This window comes from Aethalodelphis obliquidens, unplaced genomic scaffold, assembly GCF_003676395.1.
Source record: "Aethalodelphis obliquidens isolate GAN/ISIS:26980383/991018 unplaced genomic scaffold, ASM367639v1 scaffold4, whole genome shotgun sequence".
NCBI classification, from domain to species: Eukaryota; Metazoa; Chordata; class Mammalia; order Artiodactyla; family Delphinidae; genus Aethalodelphis; species Aethalodelphis obliquidens.
Genome location: NW_020837948.1, coordinates 70,036,763 through 70,054,485, shown reverse-complemented (window position 1 = coordinate 70,054,485; position 17,723 = coordinate 70,036,763). Strand labels below are relative to the sequence as shown.

The 17,723-nt window shown below is 37.4% G+C and overlaps 1 protein-coding gene across 3 annotated transcripts; it reads left to right on the top strand.

Annotated features, from left to right (window-relative positions):
* Positions 1 to 4,430: 4,430 nt before the first annotated feature.
* On the top strand, positions 4,431 to 17,126 carry LOC113617510 (zinc finger protein 131-like). 3 transcript variants are annotated; one of them, XM_027101062.1, is made up of 3 exons: positions 4,431 to 4,441; positions 15,218 to 15,968; positions 16,071 to 17,126. In XM_027101062.1, the coding sequence occupies exons 2-3, from the start codon at positions 15,255 to 15,257 to the stop codon at positions 17,109 to 17,111; spliced, it is 1,755 nt and encodes a 584-aa protein (XP_026956863.1). In that variant the 5' UTR covers positions 4,431 to 4,441; positions 15,218 to 15,254; the 3' UTR covers positions 17,112 to 17,126. The 3 variants fall into 3 exon arrangements, with proteins under 3 accessions (XP_026956863.1, XP_026956862.1, XP_026956864.1); XM_027101061.1 differs by lacking the exon at positions 4,431 to 4,441 and having other exon boundaries at positions 15,002 to 15,968; XM_027101063.1 differs by lacking the exon at positions 4,431 to 4,441 and having other exon boundaries at positions 15,849 to 15,975.
* The last annotated feature ends 597 nt before the right edge of the window (positions 17,127 to 17,723 follow it).

The window sequence follows — 17,723 nt, the reverse complement described above, 5'->3', positions numbered from 1 at the left end:
CATTTAGAAATGGAAATTATTATTATTATAAAGCAGGACTGATATAATTATTCCCTCTTACAGTTGAGGGAATTGAGACCAAAAGAGATTAAATTAGGCCAGAGCGAGGACCAGAACCCTAGCAGGTCTTCCACTCACCAAAGGAAAGAGTTCTCTACTCTGCTTCAAAACCTGAAGTGTGAAAAGTAGAATTATTGCCAAAACATGGGTGTTGATCTCTAAATCTTGAAAATAGTTGATCCGTGCTTTCAGCAGCATAGAAGGCAATTAAATTAAAAGTCTGTCTCCATGTCAACGTTCTCAAAGGAAGAAAGATTTAATCTCTTTTCTCATTTGGATATGAGAAAATTTTCTATGGATTTGATGAGTTTTATCTTTGATAATCTCTCATATCTTTTTCTAACTTTCCTTCACAAATTTACTAATCTTGACACTTTGGTTTGGGTCACCTGCCCTTCAACTAAAGTTAATATAATTTGTGAACAAAACAGACCCCAAAGTAGAGAAGCCTGCCAACTTCAGAATGCAAGGAGGTGCAAGGAGTTCACCTTATTGAATTATCTTTTCAAATATGTAGCTCATCGCTCCAAAGCAGTAATAAAGGTAATTTTAGAACCTTTGTGGCCTCTGACACATGTGACAGGCAGAACTTTTTGGTCTGCACTTTTTCAGTTCTAGAACTGGTCAGTTCTAGAATACGGTTGGGATGTCTTCTTCTTCTTAGAACTTCTTTATAATAAGTTACTACATTCAGCATTATTGACAGTAATGTGAGACCTGCCTCCTAAGTTTGGGAAGTATTCAGAACCTTACAACAGGATCCAAAATCGATGGTGCCCTCCACAGCAAGCCTACCTAACCTTTTGTGAAATCACTGAAATAGGCTACTAAAGTTGAGTATCACTCACATGTCCATGTCTTTTTAATGATGTAGCTAGAATGTTGAGTACAGATGGCCAGACTATTATCAATATAAACCCTAGTGAACAAGAATGAAGAGAGTTAGAGAATCCAGGACACTCCCTCCCCCACTACCTGGTAGAAAACAAGTGAAAACATGGCGTGATCTATAGACAGCATATTCTACCTGCTCAAAGAACACCAACGTTGTAAATATTTGACACTCTGTCCAGTGTGTAACTTAGCCAACAACTGTTCCAGTTTGTTAGTAAATTCTCCTTCCATTTTATTCTTGCCTATATTTTCTTTGCCTTTCTTTTGTTCTTTTGCTTTTTTATCTCCGCATTTCTGTTATTCCTCACATGTATTTCTATTCCCACATTTATCCCACTCTTCTTTATTACCCGAAAGTGCTTTCAGAAGAATCAAGTGCTATGTAAAGAAATGTAAAGTTGTTATATCATTATTATTTGTTATTATTATATATAATAATATTTTAAATATTTTATTTTATTTTTAAAATATTTATTTTAAATAATATTTAAATAAAATAATAGATAATATTTAAATATTAAATTAAATATTTATTTTAAATAATTTTTAAATATTTATTTTAAAATATTTATATTTTAAATTATTATATATCAAATTATTATATATCATTATTTGTTATAGTTGTTATATCATTATTACTCTTACCATCTTTATTATTTATGTCAAGACATTTTTAAAGGTCTTTTGCATTCTCACTATTGTATCAACAACTTGTTCCTCTAGCCTTTTTCTTATCTGGTCTTCCACATATATTTCAGAATATGGTACATAAATACTAATAATAGAAGCAAAGTTGAATAGCTTTATGTTACCTTTTTTTAATCTGGAAGTACCCAGTGAATCAGGGGACATTTGTTGTACACCATCTGCAGACACAATTATTGTATCCAAGCTGTACCCAAGCTATAGAGGAAATTCCAAAGATACAAAAGACATGTTTCTTGACCTTAGAGCTTTGAGCCTAGTCAAAGTGACAAGCCACACAATGAACAACTTAAGGGGACATCTATAACATGTGCAGATAACTAGAGTTAAAGCAGAGGACCAAGTTTGAGTTGACCAGGTAGAAATCCACGTAAGGTTTTCCCAAGGTGAATTTCAAGAGGGAGAAGAAAGAAATGAGAAGTCTAGGGGAATAAGGGCATTCTATCTGACCCACCACCAATGTTATTGAATCATTTTCTACAGCCTTTTTCAGTCTCCTAGGGACTATCCAGTTTTATGATTCCTTTCATATTTCTGTTCTGAATACATTACAAAAGCTACTTTGGAACTTTAGAAAGCTCTAATATGTCTTACTTTATACAGTGCACTCTTGTTTGTTTGTTGTTTTACTTCCATGACCTTGCATGTTGCTTTGATATAACTACAGCCTGCTTCTCTAGTTCTTTCAAGTTTTTCAGGTCTTTTTAGTCTGTATTTTTAGCATGACATATGAAGGGCAGGATTTTTTTTAAAAGCAGTTCTGTGGTATCTGCTGTTTGCGGTACGTGGCACAGCCCAGCAGCCTTGAGACTTTATCCCAGCCCTCACCAAGCCTCCGTATTGTCCCTCAGGCAGTTTCATTCTCTCTGCAAAAAAAAGATGAGGTTACAAAACAGCCTCTTCCACACTTAAAAGGGGATGCCAAAGCAAAATGTTCTAAATACTGTCTGAATCTGTTAGACGGTTGATGGGCTTCAATAAGCTCCAAACCTGGAACGAAATTGTTGCCACTGTATTTTCCAAAGGGCTGCATCTTCTTTTTCAAATTTATTTGACATTAGAGTCGATGTAGTGACTTTTACTTAAAATTAATATTCATCATGGTAAGCAAAAAAGGGGGAGCACTTTTAAACGAGAAGCCAGACTCGCAGTACCACAAGAGTTCCTATTTAACTGTTTTCTTACTACCAGACAGGATATGAAACACAGACTGCCAACAGGAGAGGTCGCCTAAACCTGCCCTCCCCAAACAACAGCATAAAATGCTCATCTGTCTGCTCGTAGGAAACATACATTTTGTTCCACAACATTTGCAATGTCAGATTCAAATGTCTACATGGAATTAATATAAATCGTGCATGTGCACAAAGATGTGCTTGACTGGTCATCCCTGAAAGCTAACATTTCTTGTGAAGGGGGTGTTTATAACTAGAAGGAGAAAGAGGAAGGAAGTACAGTAAGATGGCATAGAAAGGCGAGACTGAGGCAGCAGGAATAAAGATCAACTTTTTCACATGATTGCCAAAGGCCAGTAGTGGCAAGGGCCACCTATGGCATTAGCATTGTTCCTCACCCTCCATGCATAACTGGGCTCTCTCCCTGATGCTTTGGCACATTTAGGAATCTCATGTAATTTGCATGCTTGTTTCCAACCAAGTAAATTTCATACAGTCCAATTTTCACCCAGCTGACTTTAGGTTTTAAGAAAATAACATTAAAGTAAAGCATTTGTCTCCCTATCCTTTGCCTACCCAACTCTGTCTTTAGATTGAAGGATGAACAGCTGTCAATCCCAGGAAGCATGTTAAGGTACATTTTTCTCTGCTAGGGGACACCGAGTGCTCTATAATACCACCATGGGGTTTGCACACTGCCAGCCAGTTTCGCATTTTCCTGATTCTTTTCATCATAGGTTTGATTTATCAGGCAAATTGCCAAGGCCCACTGCTGTTGGACATACAAAGGAGCCAACTTCAAAGCCAGACATTAGATTTACGGAAATAAAATAAGCACAGGACTTCAATTACACATATCTACTTTGAATTCCAATTTAAACATAAAAATGTTCATCCTATAAATCCTAGCCTTGATTTTTGACTCAGAGTCTCCTGGTTTGGTCCTGGGCTCCTTCCTTCAGGTGTCATTTTAATTCAACCCTGTATTCACACTTTTCTAAATCGAGTTCTATCATCTTTTCTAATAAATGTATCTCTTTGCTAGTTGAAAGGCTTTTGGAGAGGTTGAAAGTCACCCTGCCTGGCTCCAAATCAGCCTGACAGCAGCTGGACAACCCACAGGGCCAACCCAGTTTGCATCACCTTCACCGAATCTTTCCAAGTATGGACGTGAGCCTGGTGGTATCAGAGTGGATTAGGAAATTCCCATCCTGTGCATACAGTTTGGACACAGGTCTAACCTGAACTTCACATACATGCACATGTTCTCGTACATATGTACACACACACACAAGCACACACATGTGAGAACACATGCACACCTGTGGACACCTGCTTCTGATATATAGTGGGAAAATACTTGTGAAACCCCCAAAATAATAAAAGTACAAAAATTAACACAAAACTACTACCAAGGTTCTGAGGTTTAGAAGAGACTATTCCATGAACGCTTCTAACTTCCAAAAGGAAAAAAACGGGGTAAAGAAACAAGGGTCAGGTGCATATCTGAAACTGAATAGTACAAATAGTACAAATAGAGAAGAGGAGAAAAAGGCTAAGGCTGCCAAAGAAAAGCAGCCAGAATTTAAATTTTATTTTAAAGATCAGTGAAAGAACAAAAAAAAGAAGAAAGGAGAGAGGCAAGAATTGGAAAGGGGGCTGAGTACAAAGGTTTAAGCTGAAATGTCACCATGGGAAGAAAAGGGGCCTGTAAATTGAACAAACGTGAAATAACTGAGTTTCCATTTGAACTTTCAGCCAAAACCAGTGATGAGACATTTTGAAATGTAGACACTAAGAGAAACAGACAGGATTTCCCTTAGGTAAATCAAAGTTTAAGTGTGACAAAACATTAACATTTTTTTCTGATTATAAAAATATATAGTCATTTAGAGAACTTGAAAAATACAAAAAAAAAAAAGGAAAAGAAACACCTATTACCAAGAGATAACCTCTGTTAATATGTTCTTCCGGTCATGCATATACAAATCATGATCACACCATATATGCTGTGATTTTTTTTCACATAGTATCTTGCCATAGACACTTTTCATTATATTAAGTCATCATAATATAATCAACAACTTTTAAACATTTACTTTGATTCTTACTTTGTATATTCTGAAGAATAATGTGTCATAGATAGTATTTTTTCCTGAGTTTCTAATTACTTCCTTAGAATAGAATTGTTAAATAGAAGGTTAAATTTGGTACCTGGTTCAAAAGGTACCATATGTCATTTTAGAAATTTTGTACTAATTTACACTGCCACAGGTAGGTTTATTTTGCCACACCCTAGTCAACAATTAGCATCTTCCTAACATAAAAATCCTCCACTAAATTGATAGGAGTGCAAAATACAATGCCAAAGGCACTATTAATCCTTACTCAGTTTACCATTTATGGTACAAAGTAAACTTCTGAATATGCGAAGTTCATATACTTTTTCAGTATCATGAATTCCTTTGAGAATCAGCTGAAATCTATGAAACTCTTTCTATAAAAATGCTCAAACATAGCAGGGACTTCCCTGGTGGTCCAGTGGTTAAGAATCTGCCTTCCAGTGCAGGGGAAGTGGGTTCGATCCCTGGTCGGGGAACTATGATCCCTCATGCCGCGCGGGAACTAAGATCCCACATGCCGCGGGGCAACTAAGCCTGTGCATCGCAACTAGAGAGCCTGCACGCTGCAACAAAAGATCCCACATGGCACAACTAAGACCCGACACAGCCAAAAATAAATAAAAAATTTTTTAATGCTCAAATACAGTAAAATAGGCCTCTAGGAGCTCATCGTTGAACAGCCTCAGACTCACTTCTAAACATCAGACCTAAGTGGAATTTCCGGAACATGAGTTCACTTGTAAGCCTAAACCCAATAATTCACTTAAGCACATAGAACAAACATGGTTTAGTGGGAAAGGACTCAACTTGAGCTGTGGGACTTGGTTTCTGGCTCTAGCTCTTCATCTAAACATGCTTAGGTTCTTATCACATACCAAGTCTCTGTAAATCCATGGAGCTCTAAGATAAGGTCGCCCTTCACTGGCATGTTGCAGAGATATCTGCTCTGTGGACAGTCCATGGTTATTTTCTGTATCTAGGCATGTTCAGAACATCAAGAAATCCAACATCTGACTCTATGTGACGTCTGCTCCATGAATACAAATAAATGTCAATACTGTTGATTGGCAGATTGGGAGTTCCCTTGCAGCACAAACTGGGTCTAACTCAACTGTGCCTGACTTATTTAATACATTCCCCAGTAAATGTCTGAGAAAATAAACCAATCTAAACAAAAGAGAAAATAGTGTCTTCCAAAATTAAATGAGTTAGTTCCATTATTTGGGTTGACTATAATTCTACAAAATGTTTAAACATGCATATTCACTGGCCATCTTTTCAGCTTAAACAAATGTTTTATACAGTTGATTCTTGTTATTCATAGTAGTTATGTTCTATAAAGTCACTGGAAACCCTGAATTCGTGAATACTGAACAATTATTCCTAGGGGGAAAATAGGTTAGGTTCTTGTGAGCCTCTGGTCATAACATTTTCATCAACCAATCAACACATGATCTTATTTTATGTGTTTCTCTTTAAAGACACCTTATTTAATATATATATTATTGATTCATTAGCACTGAAAACACAGCTAATAGCACTGTAACTCAGGCCTGAATAAAGCTCATCTAACACACATATTTCTTCTGCAAGGCATATTACAGCCTCCTTGTGCTTAAGACCACTAGACAGCAATTCCGCACTATATTTGGGGGTCATTTTACACAGTAAAATCATCATCAAAAAGCACAAAAATGCAAAATAAATGCAGCATTAAATATATCAAGAAAAGGATACTTGTTTACAGTATGAGAGCTGAAACAAGAAGGCAGAGCCTCACCTTGTTGGAGACTCAATAAATGCTTACGGTATTAGTCAAGGTTCTCCACAGAAACAGGATCAACAGCAGATCCTGGTTATAACAGGAGATAGGATAAGGAATTGGTTCATGCAATTATGAAGGCTGAAAAGTCCCACAATCTGCTATCTGTAAGTCAGAGGCCCAGGAAGCCAGTGGTATAGTTCTGAGAACTGGAGGGCCAATGGTGTAAGTCCCAACAAAGGACAGAAGACTGACGTTTCAGCTCAAGCAGTCAAGCAGAGTCAGTTCTCTCTTCCTCCACCTTTTTGTTCTACTCAGACCTCAACAGATTGGGTAGTGGCCACCCTCACTGTGGAAAGCCGTCTGCTTTACTCAGTCTACCTATTCCAATGCTCATCTTATCTGGAAACACCCTCAGAAACACCCCAGAAATAATGTTTAGCCAAATATCTGGGCACCCTGCAGTCCAGTAAAGTTGACGCACAAAATTAACCATCACATGTGTTATAAGAATACAGAATTTATGAAATGCCATTGACTTACATGTTCACCAAGTGTATATCTTCATAAGCTCCAAAAAAAAAGTGGTAAGTTATTTTAAGTTATTTATTTCATAAGGCACCATTCTCCTACCAGATATCGTCTGCCAATACCATATACTGTTCTATGAACAGAGACAGCAGCAATATTATACTATATAAGGTAAAGAACTAATAATAATAACAATAATGAATGCCACATAAATCATGATACTAATTTCTCACTTCACTTTTTTTTGAATTTTAATTTATTTTTTATACAGCAGGTTCTTATTAGTCACCCATTTTATACATGTCAGTGTATACATGTCAATCCCAATCTCCCAATTCACCACACCACCACCCCACCCTCCGCTTTCCCCCCTTGGTATCCATACGTTTGTTCTCTACATCTGTGTCTCTATTTCTGCCTTGCAAACTGGTTCATCTGTACCATTTTTCTAGACTCCACATATATGTGTTAGCATATGATATTTGCTTTTCTCTTCCAGACTTACTTCACTCTGTATGACAATCTCTAGATCCATCTATGTTTCTACAAATGACTCAATTTCGTTCCTTTTTATGGCTAATATTCCATTGTACATATGTACCACATCTTCTTTATCCGTTCATCTCTTGATGGGCATTTAGGTTGCTTCCATAACCTGGCTAAATAGTGCTGCAATGAACATTAGAGTGCATGTGCCTTTTTGAATTATGGTTTTCTCTGGGTAAATGCGCAGTAGTGGGATTGCTGGGTCATGTGGTAATTCTATTTTTAGTTTTCTAAGGAACCTCCATACTGTTCCCCACAGTGGCTGTATCAATTTACATTCCCACCAACAGTGCAAGAGGGTTCCCTTTTCTCCACACCCTCTCAAGCATTTGTTGTTTGTAGATTTTCTGATGATGCCCATTCTAACCGGTGTGATCACCTCAATTATTCTTGTTTAGTTTTGTTTTGTTTCTTTGCGGTACGCGGGCCTCTCACTGTTGTGGCCTCTCCCGTTGCGAAGCACAGGCTCGGCACGCGCAGGCCCAGCGGCCATGGCTCACGGGCCCAGCCGCTCCGCGGCATGTGGGATCTTCCCGGACCGGGGCACAAACCCGTCTCCCCTGCATCGGCAGGCAGACTCTCAACCACTGCGCCACCAGAGAGGCCCACCTCACTTATTCTAAACACAGCATTGTTAGGTAGAAATTATTGACCCCATTACACAGAAGATAAAAATAAGGCTTAAAGAGTTGGAGTTATTTTTCCAAGGATGCACAACTAGTAAGTAACAGAGCTACTATTTGACCCCAAGTTTTTCTTACTCTAAAACTCATGTTTTTTATTTAATTTAATTTAATTTATTTTTTTATACAGCATGTTCTTATTAGTCATCAATTTTAGACATATTAGTGTATACATGTCAATCCCAATCTCCCAATTGAGCACACCACCAACACCACCCCCACCGATTTCCCCCCTTGGTGTCCATACGTTTGTCCTCTACATCTGCGCCTCAATTTCTGCCCTGCAAACCGGTTCATCTGTACCATTTTTCTAGGTTCCACATATATGCGTTAATATACGATATGTGTTTTTCTCTTTCTGACTTACTTCACTCTGTATGACAGTCTCTAGATCCATCCACGTCTCAACAAATGACACAATTTCGTTCCTTTTTATGGCTGAGTAATATTCCATTGTATATATGTACCACAACTTCTTTATCCATCCGTCTGTTAATGGGCATTTAGGTTGCTTCCAGGACGTGGCTATTGTAAATAGTGCTGCAGTGAACATTGGGGTGCATGTGTCTTTTTGAATTATGGTTTTCTCTGGGTAAATGCCCAGTAGTGGGACTGCTGGGTCATATGGTAATTCTATTTTTAGTTTTCTAAGGAACCTCCATACTGTTCCCCACAGTGGCTGTATCAATTTACATTCCCACCAACAGTGCAAGAGGGTTCCCTCTTCTCCACACCCTCTCAAGCATTTGTTGTTTGTAGATTTTCTGATGATGCCCATTCTAAGTGGTTTGAGGTGATACCTCACTGTAGTTTTGATTTGCATTTCTCTAATAATTAGTGATGTTGAGCATCCTTTCGTGTGTTTGTTGGCAATCTGTATATCTTCTTTGGAGAAATGTCTATTTAGGTCTTCTGCCCAGTTTTGGATTGGGTTGTTTGTTTTTTTAATATTGAGCTGCAGGAGCTGTTTATATGTTTTGGAGAATATTCCTTTGTCCATTGATTTGTTTGCAAATATTTTCTCCCATTCTGAGGGTTGTCTTTTTGTCTTGTTTATGGTTTCCTTTGCTGTGCAAAAGCTTTTAAGTTTCATTAGGTCCCACTTGTTTATTTTTGTTTTTATTTCCATTACTCTAGGAGGTGGATCAAAAAAGATCTTGCTGTGATTTATATCAGAGTGTTCTTCCTATGTTTTCCTCTAAGAGTTTTATAGTGTCTGGTCTTAAATTTAGGTCTCTAATCCATTTTGAGTTTATTTTTGTGTATGGTGTTAGGGAGTGTTCTAATTTCATTCTTTTACATGTAGCTGTCCACTTTTCCCAGCACCACTTATTGAAGAGACTGTATTTTCTCCATTGTATATCCTTGCCTCCTTTGTCATAGATTAGGTGACCATAGGTGCGTGGGTTTATCTCTGGGCTTTCTATCTTGTTCCATTGATCTATGTTTCTGTTTTTGTGCCAGTACCATATTGTCTTGATTACTGTAGCTTTGTAGTATAGTCCGAAGTCAGGGAGTCTCATTCCTCCTGCTCCGTTTTTTTTGCTCATGACTGCTTTGGCTATTTGGGGTCTGTTGCGTCTCCATACAAATTTTAAGATTTTTTTGTTCTAGTTCTGTAAAAAATGCCATTGGTAATTTTATAGGCATTGCACTGAATCTGTAGATTGCTTTGGGTAGTATAGTCACTTTCACAGTACTGATTCTTCCAATCCAAGAACATGGTATATCTCTCCATCTGTTTGTATCATCTTTAATTTCTTTCATCAGTGTCTTACAGTTTTCTGCATACAGGTCTTTTGTCTCCCTAGGTAGGTTTATTCCTAGGTATTTTATTCTTTTTGTTGCAGTGGTAAATGGGAGTGTTTCCTTAATTTCTCTTTCAGATTTTTTATCATCAGTGTATAGGAATGCAAGAGATTTCTGTGCATTAATTTTGTATCCTGCAACTTTACCAAATTCATTGATTAGCTCTAGTAGTTTTCTGGTGGCATCTTTAGGGTTCTCTATGTATAGTATCTTGTCATCTGCAAACAGTGACAGTTTTACTTCTTCTTTTCCAATTTGGATTACTTTTATTTCTTTTTCGTCTCTGATTGCCATGACTAGGACTTCCATAACTGTGTTGAATAACAGCGGTGAGAGTGGACATCCTTGTCTTTTTCCTGATCTTAGAGGAAATGCTTTCAGTTTTTCACCATTGAGACTGATGTTTGCTGTGGGTTTGTCGTATATGGCCTTTATTATGTTGAGATAGGTTCCCTCTATGCCCAATTTCTGGAAAGTTTTGATCATCAGTCGGTGTTGAGTTTTGTCAAAAGCTTTTTCTGCATCTATTGAAATGATCATATGGTTTTTATTCTTCAATTTGTTAATATGCTGTATCACACTGATTGATTTGCGTATATTGAAGAATCCTTGCATCCCTGGGATAAATCCCACTTGATCATGGTGTATGGTCCTTTTAATGTGTTGTTGGATTCTGTTTGCTAGTATTTTGTTGAGGATTTTTGCATCTATAATCATGAGTGATAATGGTCTGTAATTTTCTTTTTTTGTAGTATCTTTGCCTGGTTTTGGTATCAGGGTGATGGTGGCCTTGAGAATGAGTTTGGGAGTGTTCCTTCCTCTGCAATTTTTTGGAAGAGTTTGAGAAGGCTTGGTGTTAGCCCTTCTCTAAATGTTTGATAGAATTCACCTGTGAAGCCATCTGGTCCTGGACTTTTGTTTGTTGGAAGAGTTTTAATCACAGTTTCAATTTCATTGCTTGTGATTGGTCTGTTCATATTTTCTCTTTCTTCCTGGTTCAGTCTTGGAAGGTTATACCTTTGTAAGAATTTGTCCATTTCTTCCAGGTTGTCCATTTTATTGGCATAGAGTTGCTTGTCGTAGTCTCTTAGGTTGCTTTGTATTTCTGTGGTGTCTGTTGTAACTTCTCCTTTTTCATTTCTAATTTTATTGATTTGAGTGCTCTCCCTCTTTTTCTTGATGAGCCTGGCCAATGGTTTATCAGTTTTGTTTATCTTCTCAAAGAACCAGCTTTTAGTTTTATTGATCTTTGCTACTGTAAAACTCATATTCTTAAGTGCTACATTATATTGTAGTGGATTTTAGTATAGGAAAAAATATTTTGAAAGTAAGGGTTTAGTTCATAGTTCACGCACAATATTAATGCCAAAAGAAGTTAATATTGTAGCCAAAATACTTTTCTAGGTGAAGAAATAAGTCATAAGTAAATATACAATTACAGACACAATATTCTCAGTAAGGAGGCTTCACATTTAGCTATTTTTCCAACAAGAGATATCCAAAAATGAAAATATTCAGTGAGACACAGCTAACAAACAGCCATGTAAAATTAATTGTAAATGATCAGGAATGCTAATTCAAGGCAGACCTATGTGGACTGACATCATAAATGAAAAGGATATGACAGGGAGGGGAAGGGTAAGCTGGGACGAAGTGAGAGAGTGGCATGGACATATATACACTACCACATGTAAAATTGAAAGCTAGTGGGAAGCAGCCGCATAGCACACCGGAATCAGCTCCATGCTTTGTGGCCACCTAGAGGGGTGGGATAGGGAGGGTGGGAGGGAGATGCAAGAGGGAGGGGATGTGGGGATATATGTATATGTAGAGCTGATTCACTTTGTTATACAGCAGAAACTAACACAACATTGTAAAGCAATTATACTCCAATAAAGATGTTATAAATAAATAAAAAAATTTTAAAAAGAAAAGGATATGGAATAGTATTATGGGTGTTTCTTACAAAATGAGCTGCTCTGAGACTGTGAAAGTGATTTGAGCAAGACATATGCATATGCACTTTTGCAAAATTCCATAAAAAATAGAGCTACGAATTCATAGATGCATTTTTATTTAGCCTTCGGGTTAAAAGTTTGCATGCCTAGTGTTATTTCTACCTATCCAGATAAGATCTGGAAGACACTGGATGACAGTGAAAGCAGAAAACAATGGGATATCTTCAAAATGCTGGAAAAAAAATAACTGTCGGCCTAAAATTCTATACCCAGTAAAAATATCTTTCAGAAACAAAGGCTAAGTAAAGACACGCTCTGAAAAACAAAAACCAACAGATTCCTCAGCAGCAGGCATGTCCTCAGTGAAACATTACATGTACTCTTCAGGGAGAAAGGAAGTGTTCATAAATGAAGGATTGGGAGAAAAAAAATGAAGAGCCCAAAAAAGGGGTTATATGTGGATAAATCTAAATGCATACCTAATGTATTCAATAATAATTTATTCCATAATAATATCCTGAGTAGTTTAAATATAGATATGATATTAGAACACTTAAACAAGAGCACACTATAAGTTAGGAGCAGGGGACTGAAATTAGAGTATCTTAATTTCTGTGAATTGTCCAGGAAATGGCAAAAGTATTCATTCATCTTAGGCTTTAATAAGTAAGTGATGCACGTGATAATTTTTGTTAACTGCCAAAAGTATAGAAAGGACTGTATAACTACCAAGCCAACAGATGAGGAAAGGTGGATAAAAATACTAATTTTTTAAAACTTCAAACAAAAAGAAAGTAAAAGGGGGACAGAAAGATGGCACAAATGGGTGGCAAGTATTAAGATGATAGATTTAAACCCAAATGTATCAATAATTACATGAAACATAAACAGATTAAATATTTCAATTAAAAGACAAAATTGCTAGACTGGATTAAACAAAAACTGTATGCGCTTATAAGAGATTCCTTAAATTTAAGAATATTGGAAAGACTGAAGGTGGAAAAATGAGGAAAAGTCACTATGCAGAAACTATCCCAAAACACAGCTGAGGTAGCCATATTCATATCAGACAAGATAGGTTTTAAGACAATAAGATGTAGCTGAGAGAAAGGAATTTTTCATAACGATGGGGTTCAATTTGCAAAGAAGATGTAACAGTTCTATATGTGATTAATAGCCTCAAGATTTTTAACGTAAAAATTGGCAGAATTAAAAGAAAAAATGGTAAATCCACAAATCATGATGAGACATTTTCACATACCCTTCTTGTAACAGATGTAATAAACAGAAAAATAATTAGCAATTACAGAGAAAATATGAAAAGCATGATTCAAAAACTTTATTTAATTAACTTATATAAAACACAACCCTTATAACAGCAGAATATACACAGCTGGCTCTGCAAATGGCAGGTATGGAGGGCCTACTGTGTACTATGCCACTTTACCTAAGGGACTTGAGCATCCACGGATTTTGTTATCTGCTGGGGGTCCTGGAACCAATCTCCCCACAGATACCAAGAAACTGCTGTTTTCTTTTTTAAGTGACTAAAGCAGAAGCCAATAACAAAAAGATAACTAGAAAATCCCCATATATTTGGAAATTAAGTAATATATTTATAAAGAACACATAGGTCAAAGAAAACTTCAGTGGAAATTAAAAAATATTTTGAACTAAATAAAAATGAAAATCCTACAAAGGAAAATTCATTAAATAGTTAAACTTGATCTTTGAGGAATATTTATTTGTAGATATTAGGTGAGGGGGAAAAAAAGCTTAAAAAAATCAATTATCTTAGGTTCTATGTCAAGAAGATATACAAGAATAGCAAATTAAACCAAAAGAAAAGGAAGGAAATGATAAAAGAATAAAATTAATGGGAAAAATTTTAATACAACAGAGAATATCAACCAAGCCAACAGATTGTTACTTGAGAAGACTGGTAAGATGGTAAAAAGAAATTTGATAACCCCCTGGTAGGATGGATTAAAAAGGAAATAAGACAAGAAAAGAGACAAATAACCAATATCTACTCCTCAACTCATATTATGAGGTCAGCATAACCTTAATATCAAAACCTGACAAAGTTATTAAAAGAAAAGAAAGTTCAGGTCAGAGTCTCTCATATAATAAATGTAAAAATCTTAAATAAAATATTAATAAACTGAATCCAGTAATAATGTGGCACACCGTAGCTGACTTCAGCTTATTCCCAGAACACAAGGTTGGTTTAACATTTTAAAATATCAATTCAGTGTAGTTAACCAGACTAACAGAATGAAAGAGAAATCTCTATCATCTTAATAGATTGAGAGAAAGCATTTGATAAAATTTAACATCTATTAATCTAATAAAGAATATTTACAAAAACAAATTTTAAAACACCACACCAAACAACACTTTTAACACTGAAATGTTGAAAACTTTTCCTCTGAGATCAGGAAAAAAAAAGATATTTGCTATCCCCACTTCTATTTGACACTGTACTGGAAAGCCTAGCCAGGGTAATAAGACCAAAAGAAGGCAAAGAATTAGAAAAGAGTAAATAAAATTATCAATACTTTTAGACCACATGATTGTGTTATTCAAAAGAATCTATAAAGTATTTGAATTAATCAGGAAGGTTAACAAGTTCTGGCTAGAAAAATCAATTGTTTTTCTGATATGAGCAACAGAGATTGAAATTTACAAAATAATATAACTTGCAACAGCATCAAAAATACCAAATACATAGAAATACATCTAACAGGTGGCCGCCGCCGCCGCCCACGCCGCAGCCGTCCGCGTCTCGGAGCGAGCCCACGTGCGCCAGCCGGACCCAAGCAGAGGGAGCACCCGGGCACTCGCGAGGAAATGGCGGGTGAGGCGCTGTTCAGGGTTAGGGAAAAGTGTGGGGCGAGTTACGCCCCGAGAGGGGAGAGTAGAGAAGGTAAGGCTTTCGGGACGGAAAGGAGAGAGGGAGGATCGTGAGCTAGAACAACCCGGTGGCCACGGAGGCCGAAGAGACGATGGAATGCCTTCAGGAGTTCCCTGAACATCATAAAATGATCCTGGACCGATTGAATGAACAGCGAGAGCAGGACCGGTTTACTGACATCACCCTGATTGTCGACGGACACCATTTTAAGGCCCACAAGGCTGTTTTGGCTGCTTGCAGCAAGTTCTTTTACAAATTCTTTCAGGAGTTTACTCAGGAACCTTTGGTGGAGATAGAAGATGTTAGTAAAATGGCCTTTCGTCATTTGATTGAGTTCACATATACAGCAAAATTAATGATACAAGGAGAAGAAGAAGCCAACGATGTATGGAAAGCAGCAGAGTTTCTACAAATGCTAGAAGCTATCAAAGCCCTTGAAGTCAGGAACAAAGAAAACTCAGCTCCACTAGAGGAAACTATCACAGGAAAAAGTGAAGCAAAAAAAAGAAAGATTGCAGAAACTTCAAACGTTATCACTGAGTCATTGCCGTCTGCAGAATCTGAACCTGTTGAAATCGAGGTGGAGATTGCTAACGGCACAATCGAAGTGGAAGATGAAGGCATTGAAACGTTAGAGGATGTGGCTACTGCCAGGCAGTCCATAAAGTATATTCAGAGCACAGGTTCCTCTGATGATTCCGCTCTGGCATTATTGGCAGATATCACCAGCAAGTACCGTCAAGGTGATAGAAAAGGGCAGATTAAAGATGAAGATGGCTGTGCCTCTGACCCCACAAGCAAACAGGTAGAAGGTATTGAAATTGTGGAACTTCAGCTGTCACATGTGAAGGATTTGTTCCACTGTGAGAAATGTAACCGTTCATTTAAATTGTTTTACCATTTTAAGGAACACATGAAATCACACTCCTCTGAGAGTTTCAAGTGTGAAATATTCAATAAAAGGTATCTTCAGGAGAGCGCATGGAAACAGCACCTCAATTGTTACCACCTTGAAGAAGGTGGAGTCAGTAAGAAGCAAAGAACTGGGAAAAAAATTCACATATGTCAGTACCGTGAGAAACAGTTTGACCACTTTCGACATTTTAAAGAGCATCTTCGAAAGCATACAGGTGAAAAACCTTTTGAATGTCCAAATTGTCATGAACGATTTGCTAGAAATAGCACCCTCAAATGTCACCTGACTGCATGCCAAACTGGAGTGGGGGCAAAAAAGGGAAGAAAGAAGCTTTATGAATGTCAGGTCTGTAATAGTGTGTTTAACAGCTGGGACCAGTTCAAAGATCACTTGGTAATACACACTGGAGATAAACCCAACCATTGTACTTTGTGTGACTTGTGGTTTATGCAAGGAAATGAATTAAGAAGGCATCTCAGTGATGCTCATAATATTTCAGAGCGTCTCGTAACTGAAGAAGTTCTTTCAGTAGAAACACGTGTGCAAACTGAACCTGTGACATCAATGACTATTATAGAACAAGTTGGGAAGGTGCACGTGTTACCATTGCTTCAGGTTCAAGTGGATTCGGCACAAGTGACTGTGGAACAGGTCCACCCAGATCTGCTCCAGGACAGCCAAGTGCACGATTCACATATGAACGAGCTTCCAGAACAGGTCCAGGTAAGTTATCTGGAAGTGGGTCGAATTCAGACAGAAGAAGGTACCGAAGTACATGTAGAGGAGCTGCATGTTGAACGGGTAAATCAGATGCCAATGGAAGTACACACTGAGCTTCTAGAAGCAGACTTGGATCAAGGGACCCCTGAAATCATGAACCAAGAGGAGAGAGAGCCTACCCAAGCAGATGCTGCTGCGGCGGCCAGAGAAGATCACGAAGATGCTGAGGGTTTAGAGACCAACTCAACAGTGGATTCCCAAGCTGAAAAGTCAGAAAATGAGAACAGAACACCTATGCCAGTTTTAGAATGAAATAACAAATGAATATATTTTTAAGTTTATATGTTGAGTTTTTGAACTGATGATGGGCAGTGTGACTGTCCTTAAGCTAACAGACATGTGGACCAAAGTTAAGCTCTTTCCTGTTGTGTTGAACTGCTTCTATTGAAACAAACTGATTTTCCCCCACTTGATGCCACAGAGGAGGGATCTTTCCCATAAGTGAATGGGAAGCTTTGAGAAGTATATTTCTGGAAAACTGAAATGGATTATATTCTTACTATATAGTTGGGTACGAATGTATCTATTTTCATGTGGTAAGGGTTCTCCCTTCTCTCTTTGTCCAGTTATGTCCTTCCTCAAGTTTTTTTTTCCCCATATTGTAAAATCAAACATAAAATCATTAGAATACAAGTTTATGTATTCTAATGCATGTTAGAATATTTGAATATATAGGAAACAAAAGGCTGCATGAAGAAAAGTGCATTGTTACTGTGCAGTTAAATTTTGGCTTCTGGCTTTCTTTAGCTTGAACAACACTCTTGTCTACCCTGACAGTCACAGATGTCATCTCTGCAACAGAAACGGTGGTGGTGGTGGCGGCAAATTTCTAGAATGTTTAAAAACCAACCACACCCATGTGCC